At 53.4% G+C, this 18,434-nt stretch overlaps 1 protein-coding gene across 1 annotated transcript; it reads right to left on the minus strand.

The window, feature by feature from the left end:
- Window positions 1-97: 97 nt before the first annotated feature.
- LOC147092862 (transmembrane protein 179B-like) lies at window positions 98-18,079 on the minus strand. The gene is made up of 5 exons (XM_085976129.1): window positions 17,806-18,079; window positions 10,191-10,384; window positions 5,373-5,507; window positions 3,846-3,924; window positions 98-1,402 (listed from the first exon to the last, which is right to left on the minus strand). The coding sequence occupies exons 1-5, from the start codon at window positions 17,899-17,901 to the stop codon at window positions 1,208-1,210; spliced, it is 699 nt and encodes a 232-aa protein (XP_085832255.1). The 5' UTR covers window positions 17,902-18,079; the 3' UTR covers window positions 98-1,207.
- Window positions 18,080-18,434: the final 355 nt, after the last annotated feature.

An 18,434-nucleotide genomic window follows, 5' to 3' on the forward strand; every position in this document is an offset into this window, starting at 1 on the left:
CTTCTGACTCGGAGGAGAGAGCGGGAGCCACGGCGGACACGAAAGCATAAACAGAATGCAGTGCAAAGCTCGCTGCTCCCTCCATTTCCCACACCAATCAGTTGTTAGACGGTGCCAAGTCGGGGTTAGTTTTGTACTGTGGGCCCACTTCCAGTCGGCCAACCTCATTGCACGCGCAACCAGCGGACTTCCATCCCATCAGGCCGGGCTTGATTGCACCCCAGGCCCCAGAGATGGGAGGGCAGTGTCTGACCCACTTCTTTGAAAGCATAACCTGTAATCATTAGCCCTGGGCATTTTTTTTTGCAGGATTAAAAATAACACTCCTGCCCTTCTTCGGCGCACACAGTCCGACTCAGCACTGTAGCAGGAGTTACACAGACGATGAGAGCTCATTCAACCACAGCACTAGCGTATCCCCAGATTATTGCAGGGGTTGTGGCCTCCATTACTCTCCAGTTGCAGTGAAGCAAAGGGTAGTGCAAACTGGCCAACGCCTTTGAGGCAAAGCACCCGTCACAGGAAGGTTTGAACAGACAAGTGATGTGTTGGAGAAAGCGGTTTGTTCACCTATTGATGCAAATCTGGTGTTCTTGGGCAACAATTCACGCTACATGTCCCGTCATGGGATTTCTCACACCCTTGGCGCGCCAGTCGTCCTACTGATTGATCGGAACCATAACTCACTTCTCCCTTCTCTCCACCCCCACCCCCTTAATACTGCCCCCACCACATTTGCAACCAATTCAGATTCAGGAGCTTTGGCACAGATGGAGTGGAGAATGATGCATCTCGAAAACCTTGACCAGATGAGGGAATCCACCAAAACCTAGGTTCAACTCGCGACTGCCCCCCCCTCCAGATCGGAGGTTAGATCACGGGCTGTTAAACCCTTGTATTTACACTGACCAACGTTTCAAAAGAATCTGAAATCAGACAGTGGCACTAAGCAGCCATTATGCACGCACACACAGTTTGGCGTAGGCTAGACAAGGTAGTAACTGGCACTTATTTCCCAGTTGGGCGGTTAATTAAGGCTCGAGCCACGGGCACCCATCTTTATCAGTAGTTCTGGACGCTTTGGCCGAGATAGGCAGATGCTGGCGCACACACAGACAAATATATACACGCACACTCATTCACACTACCATGCTTCCAGCTCGTCACGCGCACCGGCAGAGGCCCCCCCACCACACCCCGAACGGTTTCACGGTTGGGGTCCAGACGGGATCAAGCGATCAGCCTCGGACGTGCGGCCGGACGGGGTCGCTCCCCCCGACACGGCCGTGCTCCACTCGGGGTCGGCGCTGGAAAGCAGCTTGAAATCGTCGCCCCGCTTCCGCTGCACGATCAGGAGAGACAGCAGCATGATCCAGAAAAAGAAGTTCACCCAAGTCGAGGTCTGCGGGAAGACGACAGAATTTCAGATCATCGGCAAATAGGAGGGGGGGGGGGGGTGGGCAGGGAGTATATATATATATTTTTTTTTTTTTTTTTTTTGCAGGCCACCAACTGCCTTCACATGGAAGAAACCGCGCATGCGGAGAATTTTGAACGGGTCGCGCACCCAAAAACAAATTAAGGGGAACAATGCTCCTCCTTATGCTCCCTTATTGGCACTGGATTTTTTTGCCTGTCCGCAGGAGATTACACAGCTACGGGGGTGGGAGAGAGTGGTAGGAAATGTTCAATTACGATGCTCCGGCCATCAGTTCCCTCTGTTCGTATCCGGCACACGCTGCCTGAAAGGGCGGTAGAAGCAGATTCAATAGTAACTTTCAAAAGGGGAATTGGATTAAACACTTGAAAAGGAGAAATTGGCAGGGCTATTGGGGAAAGAGCAAGGGGGGAGTGGAACTAATTGCAGAGCTCTTTCAAAGAGCCGGCACAGGCACGATGGGCCGAATGGCCTCCTTCTGCGCTGTATGATTCTATGAAGTTCGGACCTCCCGGGAAATGCAGGCTTCAGCCCCAGAGGGAGCTGGAAAGCTCACCTACGCACGTAAAGATCAGCACTCCCGTCGCACTTTAATGTGTCGCACGCGGACCTTACTGGGTTAAATAATCATTCACAAAAAACAGCCGCCCACAATCGAGCATCCGAGAAAGCTATCGTGGCCTGCTGATCGAGGGAACTCGCCCGCTTTCTCTAATCAGCAAACCACAACTTAAAAAGGATCTTCGAAAGCTGGTCATTTCCTGCCCACCTCCATAACCCAGCCTCGTGCCAAGGATTTTACAAGCAGCCGCCAGTCTAAGGAAGCAGCTGCAATTAGCCTCTAACTGACGCAAGGGAGGACATGTATGCAGCACGTTCCCCGGTGGGGGGTTGGAGTTCGCCAGGGGTCTACTTTGCGCCGGTGATACCTTGCAGCCTTAAAAAGGTACAGGCCAAGCCCCATCGAAGCAGCTCTCCTCTAGGCAGTCCCTTTAGGAAAGAATTACACAGAATTGTACAGCAAGAAACAGGTCCGTGCCGGCGTTTATGCTCCACACGAGCCTCTGCCCACCCCTCTTCATCTCACCCCATCACCATATCCTTCTGTTCCTTTCTCTCTCATGCGCTTATCCAGCTTCCCCTTAAATGCATCTGTGCTACGCGCCTCAACCACTCCCTGTGATTAGCGAGTTCCACATTCTCACCGCTCTCTGGGTAAAGGGTCATGGTGATGTAAATGCTCCTTTGTACAACACGCGGACCATTCGAGAACACGGTACACGCTCTAACTGAGCGTGAGCAGCTCCTCGGGAGATCGACAGGACGGTTACACGCGCCCGGCCCAGCCAGTAACAGAATAGCCCGTCGCCAACCATTTCATCTGGGATATATTTTACCCCTCTCCTCGCCCCCCGCCATCAGGAGGAGGAGCCAATTTCTGGTGACGGTGGGGTGGAAATTCCATTCCACGGGAGCTGGTTGTACTCTGGTATTTCACCCAAGCGCCCATTCCTTTGTGCTATTCGACTGGGAGCTGAACCCAATCCTGCCTTGCCTGATAATGCAACAGGGCTCACTGGAGAGAGGCAATAGGTGCTGCAAATCCAGGCTGATTTTTCCCCACCGCCCTCTAACCCAGGGGCACAGAGATCAGCTGTAGGCACTCCTTCCACGTCCACCAGCTAACCCAGCACAGACAGGATGTCGAACTCGGGACTTCCCTGGGTTGCATATTTACCCACTGGGTCACTTTTAACTAAATAGAATCACAAACAACAACTTGTATTTATATAGCGCCTTTAACGTAGTAAACCGTCCCAGGGCGCTTCACAGGAGTGATTATCAAACAAAAAAATTTGACACCGAGCCACATAAGGAGATATTAGGGCAGGTGACCAAAAGTTTGGTCAAAGAGGTCGGTTTTAAGAAGCGTTTTAAGAAAAGAGAGACAGAGAGGTTTAGGGAGGGAATTCCAGAGCTTAGGGCCCAGGCAGCTGAAGGCACGGTGGAGCGATGGAAATTGGGGGATGCGCAAGAGGCCAGAATTGGAGGAGCGCCGAGATCTCGGAGGGTTGTAGGGGTGGAGGAGGTCACAGAGATAGGGAGGGGGGCGAGGGCCACGGAGGGATTTGAAGACGAGGATGAGAATGTTAAAATCAAGGCGTTGCTGGACCGGGTGCCAATATAGGTCAGCGAGCACGGGCTGGCGGGGGGTGAGCGGGACTTGGTGCGAGTTAGGACACGGGGGCGGCAGAGTTTTGGATGAGCTGAAATTCACGAAGGGTGGAATGTGGGGAGGCCGGCCAGGAAAAAAAAAATCAGTCAAACATCGAAGACAGCTTAACACAGGTGACTCATTATTAGCAGGGATAGTTTACGGTAAAGTGGTAACGAGAGTTATTCTCACCTCAGCGCTGGTGAAGTTTTGGTAGAATTTGGAGCCATTGTACGGGGAGGTCCAGTTCTTTTTCTCAGCATCTCGGCAGCTAAAAAAACAGAAATAATTCAAGCGTGGCGAGACTTGGAACCTCACGCACCGAGCTGGACCATCGTCCCAGGTACGTTCCGTAGCCCCAACCCCATTCCCTTGTCACTAGCTCCATCCCCCTCCCCACACACTCCGTTTGTTCAGGCCAGGCAATGCAATAAGTTCACTGTCGTCGGGCTGAGATTCCGATCCGCATCTTACCCAACACCAAGAACCCGTCGTTCCCACCACCTCACTCACCCACCTGGTTACCTCGCACCCCCCCCCCCCACCCCCATCCCCGCTTCCCTTACCTCGAGAGTCGACATATCCAAATTCTCCATGGTCCTGCTGATCGAATCGCGTCCCGCACCGTGTCCCGTTCGCGACGACCGCCGCCGGCTCCCCGTCCCCCAACACATTGAATTTGTACTCCACATCCACAGGTCCTTCCATTGGCCTCATCCCCACCTCCCTCTGTTTGCCTTAGGGGGTCAGCCCTGGCTCAGTGGGTAGCACTCTTGCCATTCGCTGACCAGAAACTTAACTGGACCAGCCACATAAATCCTGTGGCAACAAGAGCAGGTCAGAGGCTGGGTATTCTGCGGCGAGTGTCTCACCTCCTGACTCCCCAAAACCTTTCCACCATCTACAAGGCACAAGTCAGGAGCGTGATGGAATACTCTCCACTTGCCTGGGTGAGTGCAGCTCCAACAACACTCAAGAAGCTCGACACCATCCAGGACAAAGCAGCCCGCTTGATCGGCACCCCATCCACCACCTTAAACATTCACTCCCTCTACCACCGGCGCACCGTGGCTGCAGTGTGTACCATCTACAAGATGCACTGCAGCAACTCGCCAAGGCTTCTTCGGCAGCACCTCCCAAACCCGCGACCTCTTCCACCTAGGACAAGGGCAGCAGGCGCACGGGAACACCACCACCTCCAAGTTCCCCTCCAAATCATACACCATCCTGACTTGGAAGTATATCGGCCATTCCTTCATCGTCGCTGGGTCAAAATCCTGGAACTCCCTCCCTAACAGCACTGTGGGAGCACCTTCACCACACGGACTGCAGTGGTTCAAGAAGGCGGCTCACCACCACCTTCTCGAGGGCAACTAGGGATGGGCACTAAATGCTGGCCTTGCCAGTGACACCCACATCCCATAAACGAATTAAAAAAAACTCCTCCAACTCTACTTGTGCATCTCTCCCCACCCCCGAGCATTGGTGGCAGAGCCATCTCAGCCCAACTCTCTAGCACTCCCTCCCCAACCCCTCCGCCCACCCCAGCCCTTAAAACCCGTCAATTCAACCAACCTTTTGGTCACCTCGCCCAACCCTCCTCACTACCACTCAATCCATTTGCCCTGCTCAAGGTGCTGTGTGTGCGAACCCATGTCAGAAAACAAAGCAAAACCCCTTCCACCCCCCCCCCCCCGCCCCCCAAATTCTGGTTCTCACCTCTTGATCTCAGGATCCAGGAGGATGGACTGACAGAACGTGTTGAGCCCAACTCGTAAGAGACATCCAGAAACCAGCAGGAGGAACAGGTAGATGCTGGACATCACGAGGCAGGCTGTTAGCCATCGCAGGCCCCTGCACATCCAAAACAGAACAAGGTCTCAAAACAAAGTCTCAATACATAGAAGATAGGAGCAGGAGTCAGCCATTCGGCCCCTCGAGCCAGCTCCGCCATTTAATGAGATCATGGCTGATCATCCAAATTCAGTACCCTGTCCTTACAACGCACATCTTAAGATACATGACTTGGGGACACGGGTACAAGGTTTAATCTGCCTCGCTTTAGCCGAGCTCGCTGCTGCACCCCAGTTCGTCTGCATTCAATTTGTATTTATACAGCGTCTTTAACGTAGTAAAACGTCCCAGGGCGCTTCACTGGAGCGATTATCAAACAGAATTCGACCCCGAGCCACATCAGGAGATACTAGGACAGGTGACCAAAAGCTTGGTCAAAGAGGGAGGTTTTAAGGAGCGTCTTAACCAACTCCCAAGTTGCCCAACCTCCCACCGGGCCAGCATTGGGAGCGAGGCCCACAGGACGGTACAACGTCCGCAGGCTCGAGATCATTGTCTATTTGTTCACGGGATGTGGGCGACACAGACAGGGCAGCGATAACTGCCCATTCCTAGTTGCTCCGAGGTGGTTACTAGACCACTTTGAGGGCATTGGGAGTCAACCACATTCGCGTCACGTGTCAGCCCAGACTGGGCAAGGGCAGCAGGTTCCCTTCCCTGAAGGACATCAGTGAACCAGTTCATTGAGTTTTTAAAATCGGCAGTTTTCAATTCCGCCCCTCCTCCTCCTGCCTCCCCCCGCCATCAGCCCACAGACTCCCAGATTTATTCAATTCAGTTTCACGCCATGCCCGAGTGAGATTTGAAACTCCCAGCCTCTGGATTGCTCATCTAGTCCTATAACCGCTAAACAACTTGTATTTATATAGCGCCTTTAACATAGTAAATCGTCCCAAGGTTCTTCACAGGAGTGATTATCAAACAAAATTTGACACCGAGCCACATGAGGAGATATTAGGACAGGTGACCAAAAGCTTGGTCAAAGAGGTCAGTTTTAAGGAGGGTCTTAAAAGGAGAGAGAGGTGGAGAGGTTTAGGGAGGGAATTCCAGAGCTTAGGGCCCAGGCAGCTGAAGGCACAGCCGCCAATGGTGGAGCGATGGAAATCAGGGGATGCGCAAGAGGCCGGAATTGGAGGAGCGCAGAGATTTGGGAGGGTTGTGGGGCTGGAGGAGATTACAGAGATAGGGACTCTCAGTACCTTGTACCCAGTCCCCAGGGAAGAAAACTGAATATCAACGGGCTGTTCAAACATGGAGGCCCCACCTTGCCCTCACTCAACATCCACCTCCCAGCAGGAATCACTAGAGATTCCCATCGCCATCCCCATCCCAGGGCACCTTTCCAACACCCCGGCCCAGATCAGCTTACTCACACACACACCAGAAGTGGGACCTCCCTGGTCTGTGCGGCCCAGTACCACACGGGACACCGTAACAACTCCCGGAGCCACAGGAAGACTTCCCCTTCATTCTTGACACAGACTGAAAGCTTTGCCAAGACACACATACAAAAAAACTTCTCTCTTGGGGGTCAATGAGCTTTTAAAATCATTTAAGGCGAGAGCGTTTACAGGTCACAGACAGGACTCGAAAGCCGGCACAGAGGAGACATTCCACCACCAGAGGCAGCGCAGAGAGGAGCCACAAGGCTGGTCCCCAGTGTCGGGGTCGGAGTTCGGAGGAAACGGCGGAGAGACTGGAGCTTTTCAGCCCGAGAAGGGGGGCGACTGAGGGGTGGTCTTCCAGATAGTTGAGGAAATGGAAGAGAGAAGAGTACCCTCTCCTTAGGTACTGTCCCCCTCCCCTTCAAATCTGCCACGATCACGCCCCTGCTCAAAATAACCCGTCCTTGAAGCCCCACCTTTCAAACTATCGCTCCATCCCCAACCTCCCATTCCTCTCCAGAGTCCTTGAATGTGTTCTCGCCTCCCAGATCCGTGCCCATCTTTCCCGCAACTCCATGTTTGAATCCCTCCAATCAGGTTTCCGCCCCTCCTCGGCCTTCTCGACCTGTCTGCAGTCTTTGACACGGCTGACCACTCCATCCTTCTCCAACATCTCTCCACCGTCGTCCAGCTGGGTGGGACTGCACTCGCCCGGTTCCAATCTTATCTATCTAATCGTAGCCAGATTATCTCCTGCAACGGCTTCTCTTCCCACATCGTTACCTCTGGTGTCCCCCAAGGATCTATCCTTGGCCCCCTCCAATTTCTCATCTACATGCTGCCCCTCAGCGACATCATCCGAAAACACAGCATCAGTTTCCACATGTACGCTGACTCCCCCCAGCTCTACCTCACCACCTCCTCTCTCGACCCCCTCCAGCGCTTCGGATTTGTCACGCTGCTTGTCCGACATCCAGTCCTGGATGAGCAGAAATTTCCTCCAATTAAATATTGGGAAGACCGAAGCCATTGTCTTTGGTCCCCGCCACAAACTCCGTTCCCTAGCCACCGACTCCATCCCTCTCCCTGGCAACTGTCCGAGACTGAACCACACTGTTTGCAACCTTGGTGTCGTATTTGACCCCGAGCCGAGCTTCCGACCCCACAAAATCTCCATCACCAAGACCGCCTACTTCCACCTCCGTAACATCGCCCATCTCCGCCCCGTGCCTCAGCTCATCCGCTGCTAAAACCCTCATCCACGCCTTTGTTACCTCCAGACTCGACGATTCCAACGCACTCCTGTCCGGCCTCTCACATTCCACCCTACGTAAACTCGAGCTCATCCAAAACTCTGCTGCCCCGTGTCCTAACTCGCACCGAGTCCCGTTCACCCATCACCCCCTGTGCTCACTGCCCCGTGTCCTAACTCGCACCGAGTCCCGTTCACCCATCACCCCCTGTGCTCACTGCCCCGTGTCCTAACTCGCACCGAGTCCCGTTCACCCATCACCCCCTGTGCTCACTGCCCCGTGTCCTAACTCGCACCGAGTCCCGTTCACCCATCACCCCCTGTGCTCGCTGCCCCGTGTCCTAACTCGCACCGAGTCCCGTTCACCCATCACCCCCTGTGCTCACTGCCCCGTGTCCTAACTCGCACCGAGTCCCGTTCACCCATCACCCCCTGTGCTCGCTGACCTACACTGGCTCCCGGTCCGGCAACGCCTCGATTTCAAAATTCTCATCCTTGTTTTCAAATCCCTCCATGTCCTCGCCCCCTCCCTATCTCTGTAACCTCCTCCAGCCCCACAACCCCCCCCCCCCCGCCCCGAGATCTCTGCGCTCCTCCAATTCTGGCCTCTTGAGCGTCCCCCGATTTCCATCGCTCCACCATTGGCGGCCGTGCCTTCAGCTGCCTGGGCCGAGCTCTGGAATTCCCTCCCTAAACCTCTCCGCCTCTCTCTCCTCCTTTAAGACGCTCCTTAAAACCGACCTCTTTGGCCAAGCTTTTGGTCACCTGCCCCAATATCTCCTTATATGGCTTGATGTCAAATTTTGTTTGATAATCTCTCCTGTGAAGCAACGCGGAACGTTTTACTACATTAAAGGCGCTATATAAATGCATGTTGTTGTTGTGGTTAGTTATTAAAATAAATCGAGGAGAATTTCCCTGGGTTTCTCCTAATTTTTGTGTCTCTCGCTATGAAATGGTGTGACTGGTTTGGATGGGTGGATGGGGTGAGGGGGTAGGGAGGGGCGTGGACTTGGGGGGGGGGGGGAGGGATTGTTGGGGGCACGGTGTATACAAGGCGTCAGCCGTGGCTCAGTGGGTAGCACTCTCACCTCTGGGTCAGAAGGTTGTGGGTTCAAGTCCCACTACAGAGACTTGAGCACAAAAATTTAGGCTGACACTCCCAGTGCCAGTACTGAGGGAGCGCCGCACTGTCGGCGGGGCGGTGCTGAGGGAGCGCCGCACTGTCGGCGGGGCGGTGCTGAGGGAGCGCCGCACTGTCGGAGGGGCGGTGCTGAGGGAGCGCCGCACTGTCGGCGGGGCGGTGCTGAGGGAGCGCCGCACTGTCGGCGGGGCGGTGCTGAGGGAGCGCCGCACTGTCGGCGGGGCGGTGCTGAGGGAGCACCGCACTGTCGGAGGGGCGGTGCTGAGGGAGCGCCGCACTGTCGGAGGGGCGGTGCTGAGGGAGCGCCGCACTGCCGGAGGGGCGGTGCTGAGGGAGCGCCGCACTGTCGGAGGGGCGGTGCTGAGGGAGCGCCGCACTGTCGGAGGGGCGGTGCTGAGGGAGCGCCGCACTGTCGGAGGGGCGGTGCTGAGGGAGCGCCGCACTGTCGGAGGGGCGGTACTGAGGGAGCGCCGCACTTTATCAAATTATTTCTATTCATTCTTGAACCGCTGCAGTCCGTGTGGTGAAGGTGCTCCCACAGTGCTGTTAGGGAGTGAGCTCCAGGATTTTGACCCAGTGACGATGAAGGATCGGCCGATATATTTCCAAGTCGGGATGGTGTGTGACTTGGAGGTGGTGGTGTTCCCATGCGCCTGCTGCCCTTGTCCTTCTAGGTGGAAGAGGTTGTGGGTTTGGGAGGTGCTGCCGAAGAAGCCTTGGCGAGTTGCTGCAGTGCATCTTGTAGATGGTACACACAGCGCAAATCCAATTTACTGGGGCTGCAAAGTTGCCGACAGAGGCGGATTTAAATACCGCCACTGTCTAGCACATTTGCCCTGCCATGAACGGCACGTCCCCGGCGGTGTGCGGCCCGCGGTGCGCATGGTGATGCCGACACTCACCGGCTTGCCTCCTCTATGCAGCTGGTGTAGACGTAGTAGAAGACGGTGCAGAAGCAGTAGATGGCGATCACCACGGAAACGGCGTTGACAAAGCCGCAGAGCGAGCTGCTGCCGAAGTGGACGACCTCCAGGGATTTGACGGTGGAGTTCCACTTCGCCGTGCCGTAGAGAATGCACTTGGAGCCAAACTCCCCCTGGAACCGGAGCACACACACACACACCTGAATTCCAGATACCGAGCCTCACGGAAACCCGGACTCCATAGAGGAGCACCCCAAACCCCCCTGAAACCAACACCCAGGGACACAGAGGCCGTCACTCACCCCCGCATCAGCCTGAAACCCAGACCCACCATGACACACCTCCCCTCGCAGACCTGCTTCGCTCATCTGGGACAAACCTTTTCAGCCACTCTGAACTCGAAGTTTAGTCACGTGGCTTTGTGTGTCAGCCATGGCTCAGTGGGTAACCCGCAGAAGGTCGTGGGTTCACGTCCCACTCCAGAGACTCAAGCACAAAAATCCAGGCTGAGACTCCCAGTGCAATACTGGGGGAGCGCCGCACTGTCGGAGGGGAGTTGCTGAGGGAGCGCCGCACTGTCGCAGGGGCGGTACTGAGGGAGCGCCGCACTGTCGCAGGGGCGGTACTGAGGGAGCGCCGCACTGCCGCAGGGGCGGTACTGAGGGAGCGCCGCACTGCCGCAGGGGCGGTACTGAGGGAGCGCCGCACTGCCGCAGGGGCGGTACTGAGGGAGCGCCGCACTGCCGCAGGGGCGGTACTGAGGGAGCGCCGCACTGCCGCAGGGGCGGTACTGAGGGAGTGTCGCAGGGGCGGTACTGAGGGAGCGCCGCACTGTCGCAGGGGCGGTACTGAGGGAGCGCCGCACTGTCGCAGGGGCGGTACTGAGGGAGCGCCGCACTGCCGGTACTGAGGGAGCGCCGCACTGCCGCAGGGGCGGTACTGAGGGAGCGCCGCACTGCCGCAGGGGCGGTACTGAGGGAGCGCCGCACTGCCGCAGGGGCGGTACTGAGGGAGCGCCGCACTGCCGCAGGGGCGGTACTGAGGGAGCGCCGCACTGTCGCAGGGGCCGTCTTTCGGATGAGACGTTAAATCAAGGCCCCGGCTGCCACCTCGGGTGGCCGCTATTTGAAGAGGAGCAGGGGGAGTTCTCCCCGGTGCCAATATTTATCCTTCAACATCACTAAAACAGATGATCCGGTTATTATCACGCTGCTGTTTGTGGGAGCTTGCTGTGCGCAAATTGGCGGCCGCGTTTCCCACATTACAGCAGTGACCACACTTCAGAAAGTACTTCACTGGTTGTAAAGCACATTGGGACGTCCGGAGGTGGTGAAAGGTGCTGTAGAAATGGGAGTTCTTGCATTAGGGCCCCCGAGTGTTCTCCAGTAAGTATACAGAGGAAAAAAATGTCAAATCGTGTGTGTGTGTGTGTGTGTGTGTGTGTGTGTGTGTGTGTGTGTGTGTGTGTGAGAGAGAGAGAGGGGGGGGCAGGACAGTCCATCTGCAAAAGACTGGAGTCACGGGCTCCATGAACTATCGGCCCCCCTTTTCCCTCGAGAATCCCATGCCCTCTCAGGGAAGGCGGTCTGCCTCTTTCACAACTTACGGAATAGGAAGGGATTCTCCCCCTCCTTACTGGCTGGGCTGCCTCGGCCCGCAACCCCAACCTTGTTTTGAAGGCCACACCACAGTGTGATGGGAGATGGATCTGGCCCTGTGATATCCCCCTTGCCCCGCACGCAATGCACCCCTTCATTCCAATCACGCTGTGAGGCCAGGCACTGCCGCACAGGAAAAGGCAAGAAATTGGCTCCACTTCAACAGGGGCCTTTTCACTCGCTGTACAGAGGAAGCGCAAAAAAAAACACAACAGGACCGACTCCCAAGTTACCCAACCTCCCACAGCCGGGCTGGCATTGGGACCGAGTGCCCACAGGAACCCGGATCAGTTAGTCTGCCACGGATTCCCAAGTGCAATGCAAGAGATTGTGACGCGTGTTTGAATATATACTAACCGACGGTATAATTTCCACATGCTCAAGATCATTGTCTCTCCAAGTTTGCAGATGACACAAAGCTGGGTGGGCATGTGTTGTGAGGAGGATGCTGAGAAACTACAGGATGATTTGGACAGGTTGGGTGATTGGGCAGAAGCATGGCAGATGCAATATAACGTGAATAAATGCGAGGTTATCCACTTTGGTGTCAAAAACAGGAAGGCAGATTATTATCTGAACGGCAATAGATTGGGAAAAGGGGAAGTGCAACGAGACCTGGGTGTCCTTGTGCACCAGTCGCTGAAGGTAAGCATGCAGGTGGTTAAGAAGGCAAATGGTATGTTGGCCTTCGTAGCGAGAGGGTTTGAGTACAGGAACAAGGATGTCATGTTGCAGTTGTACAGGGCCTTGGTGAGACCACACCTTGAGTATTGTGTGCAGTTTTCACAGAATCACAGAAACCCCACAGTGCAGATAGAGGCCATTTCGGCCCATCGAGCCTGCACCGACACATATCCCACCCGATCCCTGTAACCCCTACACCAACACATACCCACCCTATCCCCGTAACCCCACATATTTAATCCCCCTAACACTAAGGGTCAATTTATCATAGCCAATCAACCTAACCCGCACATCTTTGGTCGCCTTATCTGAGGAAGGCGTTCTTGCCATGGAGGGAGTGCAGCGAAGATTCACCAGGCTGATACCTGGGATGGCAGGAATGACATATGAGGAGAGATTGGGCTTATACTCGCTGGAGTTTAGAAGAATGAGAGGGGATCTCATTGAAACTTATAAAATTCTAACAGGACTGGACAGACTGGATGCAGGAAGGATGTTCCCGATGGCCGGGGAGTCCAGAACCAGGGGTCACAGTCTAAAGATAAGGGGTAGGCCATTTAGGACAGAGATGAGGAAGAATTTCTTCACCCAGAGAGTGGTGAACCTGCGGAATTCTCTACCACAGAAGGCAGTGGAGGCCAGTTCATTAAATATATTCAGGAAGGAGTTAGATATATTTCTTAAGGCTAAAGGGATCAAGGGATATGGGGAGAAAGCAGGGACAGGGTACTAAATTTGGATGATCAGCCATGATCTCATTGAATGGCGGAGCAGGCTTGAGGGGCCGAATGGCCTACTCCTATCTTCTATGTTTCTATGTCTATTTGTTCAGGGGATGTGGTCGACACAGACAGGGCAGCGATAACTGCCCATTCCTAGTTGCTCTGAGGTGGTTACTAGACCACTTTGAGGGCATTGGGAGTCATCCACATTAGTGTCACATGTCGCCCTAGACTGGGTGAGGGCAGCAGGTTCCCTTCCCTGAAGGACATCAGTGAACCAGTTCGTTGAGTTTTTAAATCCGGCAGTTTTCACAGGTCAATTTCGCCCCTCTTCCCAACCGCTACATAACAACAACTTGTATTTATACAGCGTCTTTAACATAGTAAGACGTTCCCAAGGCACTTTACAGAAGCATTGCAGACAAAAATTTTGACCCCGAGCCACATAAGGAGATATTAGGAACAGGCAACCAAAAGACCAGGCAGGAGAGCATTGGAATAATCGAGTCTGGGTGTTGCTCGCTTCAATCCCGTCTAGCCGAGCACGATGTGATCATCGACATCTCCAGCGGTGGCTGGAGATCAGGAGCAGGGGCCCTGGCCGATTTCCCTCTCTGACCTGGGAGTTGCTGAGGAGATCTGTAGCAAGGGGCCTCCGTGCCAGCACCTTCAGGGCTAATTCAGGATGCTGGGCGACAGCTTTCGCAGTCGAACTTAGCCCTGCCCTTGGAGGCTTCTGCACTCCCAGCGTTGATCAACAGAGGATGATCAGTGGTGGGAAACATTGTGTCTTACCTGCCCGGGGACACAGAGCCTCACTATCCTCAAGAGAAGTGCATTGCCCCCACCTCCTCCCCCCCCCTCCCAAATACAATTTTCTCCCTTCTTTACCGTGCTAAAATTCCACAGGTGCCAGTCACTCTATGGGCACCTTGCCCAACACTCATAGGTGAACCTTCACAAAAGTGTCAGCTGTGGCTCAGTGGGTAGCACTCTCGCCTCTGAGTCAGAAGGTTGTAGGTTCGAGTCCCACTCCAGAGTCTTGAGCACATAATTCAAGCTAACACTCCTAGTGCTGAGGGAGCGCCGCACTGTCGGAGGGGCGGTACCGAGGGAGCGCCGCACTGTCGGAGGGGCGGTACCGAGGGAGCGCCGCACTGTCGGAGGGGCGGTACCGAGGGAGCGCCGCACTGTCGGAGGGGCGGTACCGAGGGAGCGCCGCACTGTCGGAGGGGCGGTACCGAGGGAGCGCCGCACTGTCGGAGGGGCGGTACCGAGGGAGCGCCGCACTGTCGGAGGGGCGGTACCGAGGGAGCGCCGCACTGTCGGAGGGGCGGTACCGAGGGAGCGCCGCACTGTCGGAGCAGAGGGGCGGTACCGAGGGAGCGCCGCACTGTCGGAGCAGAGGGGCGGTACCGAGGGAGCACCGCACTGTCGGAGGGGCAGCGCCGAGGGAGCGCCGCACTGTCGGAGGGGCAGCACTGAGGGAGTGCCGCACTGTCGGAGGTGCCGTTTTTCAGATGAGACGTTAAACCGAGGCCCCATCCGCTCTCTCAGGTGGACATAAAAGATCCCACAGCCACTACTGGAAGAAGAGCAGGGGAGCTCTCTCCGGTGTCCTGGGGCCAATATTTATCCCTCAATCAACATCACTAAAACAGATGATCTGGTCATTATCACATTGCTGTTTGAGAGCTTGCTGTGCGCAAATTGGTCACCGCGTTTCCCACATTACAACAGTGACCACACTTCAAAAGTACTTCATTGGCTGTAAAGCGCTTTGGGACGTCCTGAGGTGGTGAAAGGCACCATATAAATGTAATCCTTTCTTTAGCAGCATCAGTGGACTATTCAACTGTGATGGGCATCCCTGACCAGACACATCCTGCCTTCAAATCAACAGCCACACACACGTGCACTTGTCAGCACATGAGGCGAGCAGTCAGGAGCAGGAACTCTGGGGGCAACCGAGCCCCCCCCACCCCGCCAGACGGGCTGAGTTCAGGTGACTCAAAGGAGGACACAAATAACCTCCCAGAGATGTCGGGGATCATAGGGTCTAATGAGAGAGGAACTGAAAGAAATCAGTATTTGTAGGGAAATGGTGTTAGGGAAATTGACAGGATTGAAGGCCGATAAATCCCCAGGGCCTGATAATCTACATCCTAGGGTACTTAAGGAAGTGGCCCTAGAAATAGTAGATGCATTGCTGGTCATCTTCCAAAATTCAATAGACTCTGGAACAGTACCCATGGATTGGAGGGTAGCTAATGTAACCCCACTATTTAAAAAAGGTGGTAGAGAAAATGGGGAATTATAGACCGGTAAGCCTGACATCAGTAGTGGGGAAAATGCTAGAGTCCATTATAAAAGATGTAATAGCAGAACACTTGGAAAACAGTGACAGAATCAGACAAAGTCAACATGGATTTACAAAAGGTAAATCGTGCTTGACTAATCTACTGGAATTTTTTGAGGATGTAACTGGTAGAATAGATAAGGGAGAACCAGTGGATGTGGTGTATTTGGACTTTCAGAAGGCTTTCGATAAGGTCCCGCAGAAGAGAATAGCGTGTAAAGTTAAGGCACATGGGATTGGGGGCAAGGTACTGACTTGGATAGAGAACTGGTTGGCAGACAGGAAGCAAAGAGTTGGAATAAACGGGTCTTTTTCCGAGTGGCAGGCAGTAACTAGTGGGGTACCGCAGGGATCGGTCCTAAGACCCCAGCTATTCACAATATATATAAATGATCTAGACGAGGGAACTAGATGTAATATCTCCAAGTTTGCAGACAACACAAAGCTGGGTGGGCGTGTGTGCTGTGAGGAGGATGCCAAGAAACTCCAGTGTGATTTGGACAGGTTGGGTGATTGGGCAGAAGCATGGCAGGTGCAGTATAATGTGGATAAATGTGAGGTTATCCACTTTGGTGGCAAAAACAGGAAGGCAGATTATTATCTGAACAGCAGTAGATTGGGAGAAGGGGAAGTGCAATGAGACCTGGGTGTCCTTGTGCACCAGTCGCTGAAGGTGAGCATGCAGGTGCAGCAGGCGGTTAAGAAGGCAAATGGTATGTTGGCCTTCGTAGCGAGAGGGTTCGAGTACAAGAACAAGGATGTCTCGCTGCAGTTGTACAGGGCCTTGGTGAGACCACACCTTGAGTATTGCGTGCAGTTTTGGTCGCCTTATCTGAGGAAGGATGTTCTTGCCATGGAGGGAGTGCAGCGAAGATTCACCAGGCTGATTCCTGGGATGGCAGGAATGATGTATGAGGAGAGATTGGGTCGATTGGGCTTATACTCGCTGGAGTTTAGAAGAATGAGAGGGGATCTCATTGCAACTTATAAAATTCTAACAGGACTGGACACAGGAAGGATGTTCCCGATGGCCGGGGAGTCCAGAACCAGGGGTCACAGTCTAAGGATAAGGGGTAAGCCATTTAAGACAGAGATGAGGAGGAATTTCTTCACCCAGAGAGTGGTGAACTTGTGGAATTCTCTACCACAGAAGGCAGTTGAGGCCAGTTCATTAAATATATTCAAGAAGGAGTTGGATATATTTCTTAAGGCTAAAGGGATCAAGGGATATGGGGAGAAGGCAGGGACAGGGTACTGAGTTTGGATGATCAGCCATGATCTCATTGAATGGCGGAGCAGGCTCAAGGGGCCGAATGGCCTACTGCTCCTATCTTCTATGTTTCTATGATTCGGTTGCAGACCAGACCCTGGAACCTATGGACTGTGTGGCTCTTTAACCAGCCGAGGTGAGGGCACCCTTGAACTATATACATTTTAAAAACGGTGTTTACAGACAACAAGACCAAAAAAAATTAACCCTCAGTAGTCCAAGTGATCAGAGTACTTCACAGAACATCTCAGCATCTCCACCCAACCAACCTTCACTGGGATCATCTCTCTGGCCCAGAGGAGGGGTGAGGGTCGATTGTGAAATTGACAGTTTGTCACCACCATGTGTTAGTTACAAATCCAAAATCAGGGAAGTTATTTTTATGGAAACTTTTGTCCCTCAAAATGTCTCTGAACTTTTTCAGTTGATCATTTGTTTTATTATTCCCCCCTCCCACTCTCCCCTCTGCTTTATGACAACTGCTCCCTGAACTTAAGAAACGGACCAAATTTCAACTTTTACAACTTAGTATCCAGTTCGTCTGAAGTTACTTGTCCCGGTTAGAAAGTAAAAGAAAATCAGAAAATGTTCCAATTAATATATATATATGCAACCATACTTCGTTTTTAAAAAAAATCATAAAATTTTCTAGAAAATGTTCTTTTATATATATATATATATATATATTATATATTTTAAAAAAGCAACCATACTTCGTTTTTAAAAAAAATCATAAACTTTTCTAGAAAATGTTCTTTTTTTTGTTGCCAAAGTCCAGGTTAATATTTAGTGAGAAAGAGGATTCCAAATTTGGGATCGGGCTCCTTTTTTCCCCCCCTTGTTGTGTGGAGTGTCCCAGTGTTTTTTTTCTCCTTCTCCCTTCTCCCTCTTTGCTCCTTACCTGGGACACAGTGACCAAGGCGGCGGTGACGATCCCACAGAGAGAGGCAGCTCCATACACCAGGAGTTCCAACAAAACCAGCAACGTAAACGCCATCTTCCAGTGTCGGCCACACAGACCCGGAACTGAGGTCTATAAAGGGGCGGAGAAAGGGGGTGGCGTTGGCGAGACTGGGGCATTTTTTGTGGCCCTGTCTCTTTCTTGTCACCTGACATTCATTCACAGAACAAGGGGCGACAGACACACACTCACTCCCTTCTGTGCAGCAGCACAACGATTTAATCCATTTGTACATTTTTTTTAAAATATGCATCTGCGTCACATGAACCCTTGCTGGGTCCCTGCCAACATCACCAAAAACAGATGATCTGGTCATCATCACGTTGCTGTTTGTGGGAGCTTGCTGTGTGCAAATTGGCCGCCGCGTTTCCTACATTACAACAGTGACTGCACTTCCCAAAATAAAGTACTTTGTTGGCTGTGAAGCGTTTTTTTTTGGGGGGTGGGGGGCGTCCTGAGGTCGTGAAAGGCGCCATATAAATGCAAAAACGAGAAGACTGAGAGGTGACCTGATAGAGGTTTTTAATATTATGACTGGGGTAGATGCAGAGAGGTTGATTCCACTTGTG

The sequence above is a fragment of the Somniosus microcephalus genome, unplaced genomic scaffold, assembly GCF_052327205.1.
Source record: "Somniosus microcephalus isolate GS21.2 unplaced genomic scaffold, FLI_Smic_1.0 unresolved_chr2, whole genome shotgun sequence".
NCBI lineage: Eukaryota > Metazoa > Chordata > Chondrichthyes > Squaliformes > Somniosidae > Somniosus > Somniosus microcephalus.

What these genes read in the sequence shown, in the direction of transcription:
- LOC147092862 (XM_085976129.1), bottom strand. Translation starts at nt 17,901, where the DNA reads ATGGCGTTTACGTTGCTGGTTTTGTTGGAACTCCTGGTGTATGGAGCT. An exon ending in TGCATAGAGGAGGCAAGCCG is followed by an intron (nt 5,508 to 10,190) that starts GTGAGTGTCGGC and finishes TTGGATGTGCAG; the next exon opens with GGGCCTGCGATGGCTAACAG. An exon ending in AAAACTTCACCAGCGCTGAG is followed by an intron (nt 1,403 to 3,845) that starts GTGAGAATAACT and finishes GTCTTCCCGCAG; the next exon opens with ACCTCGACTTGGGTGAACTT.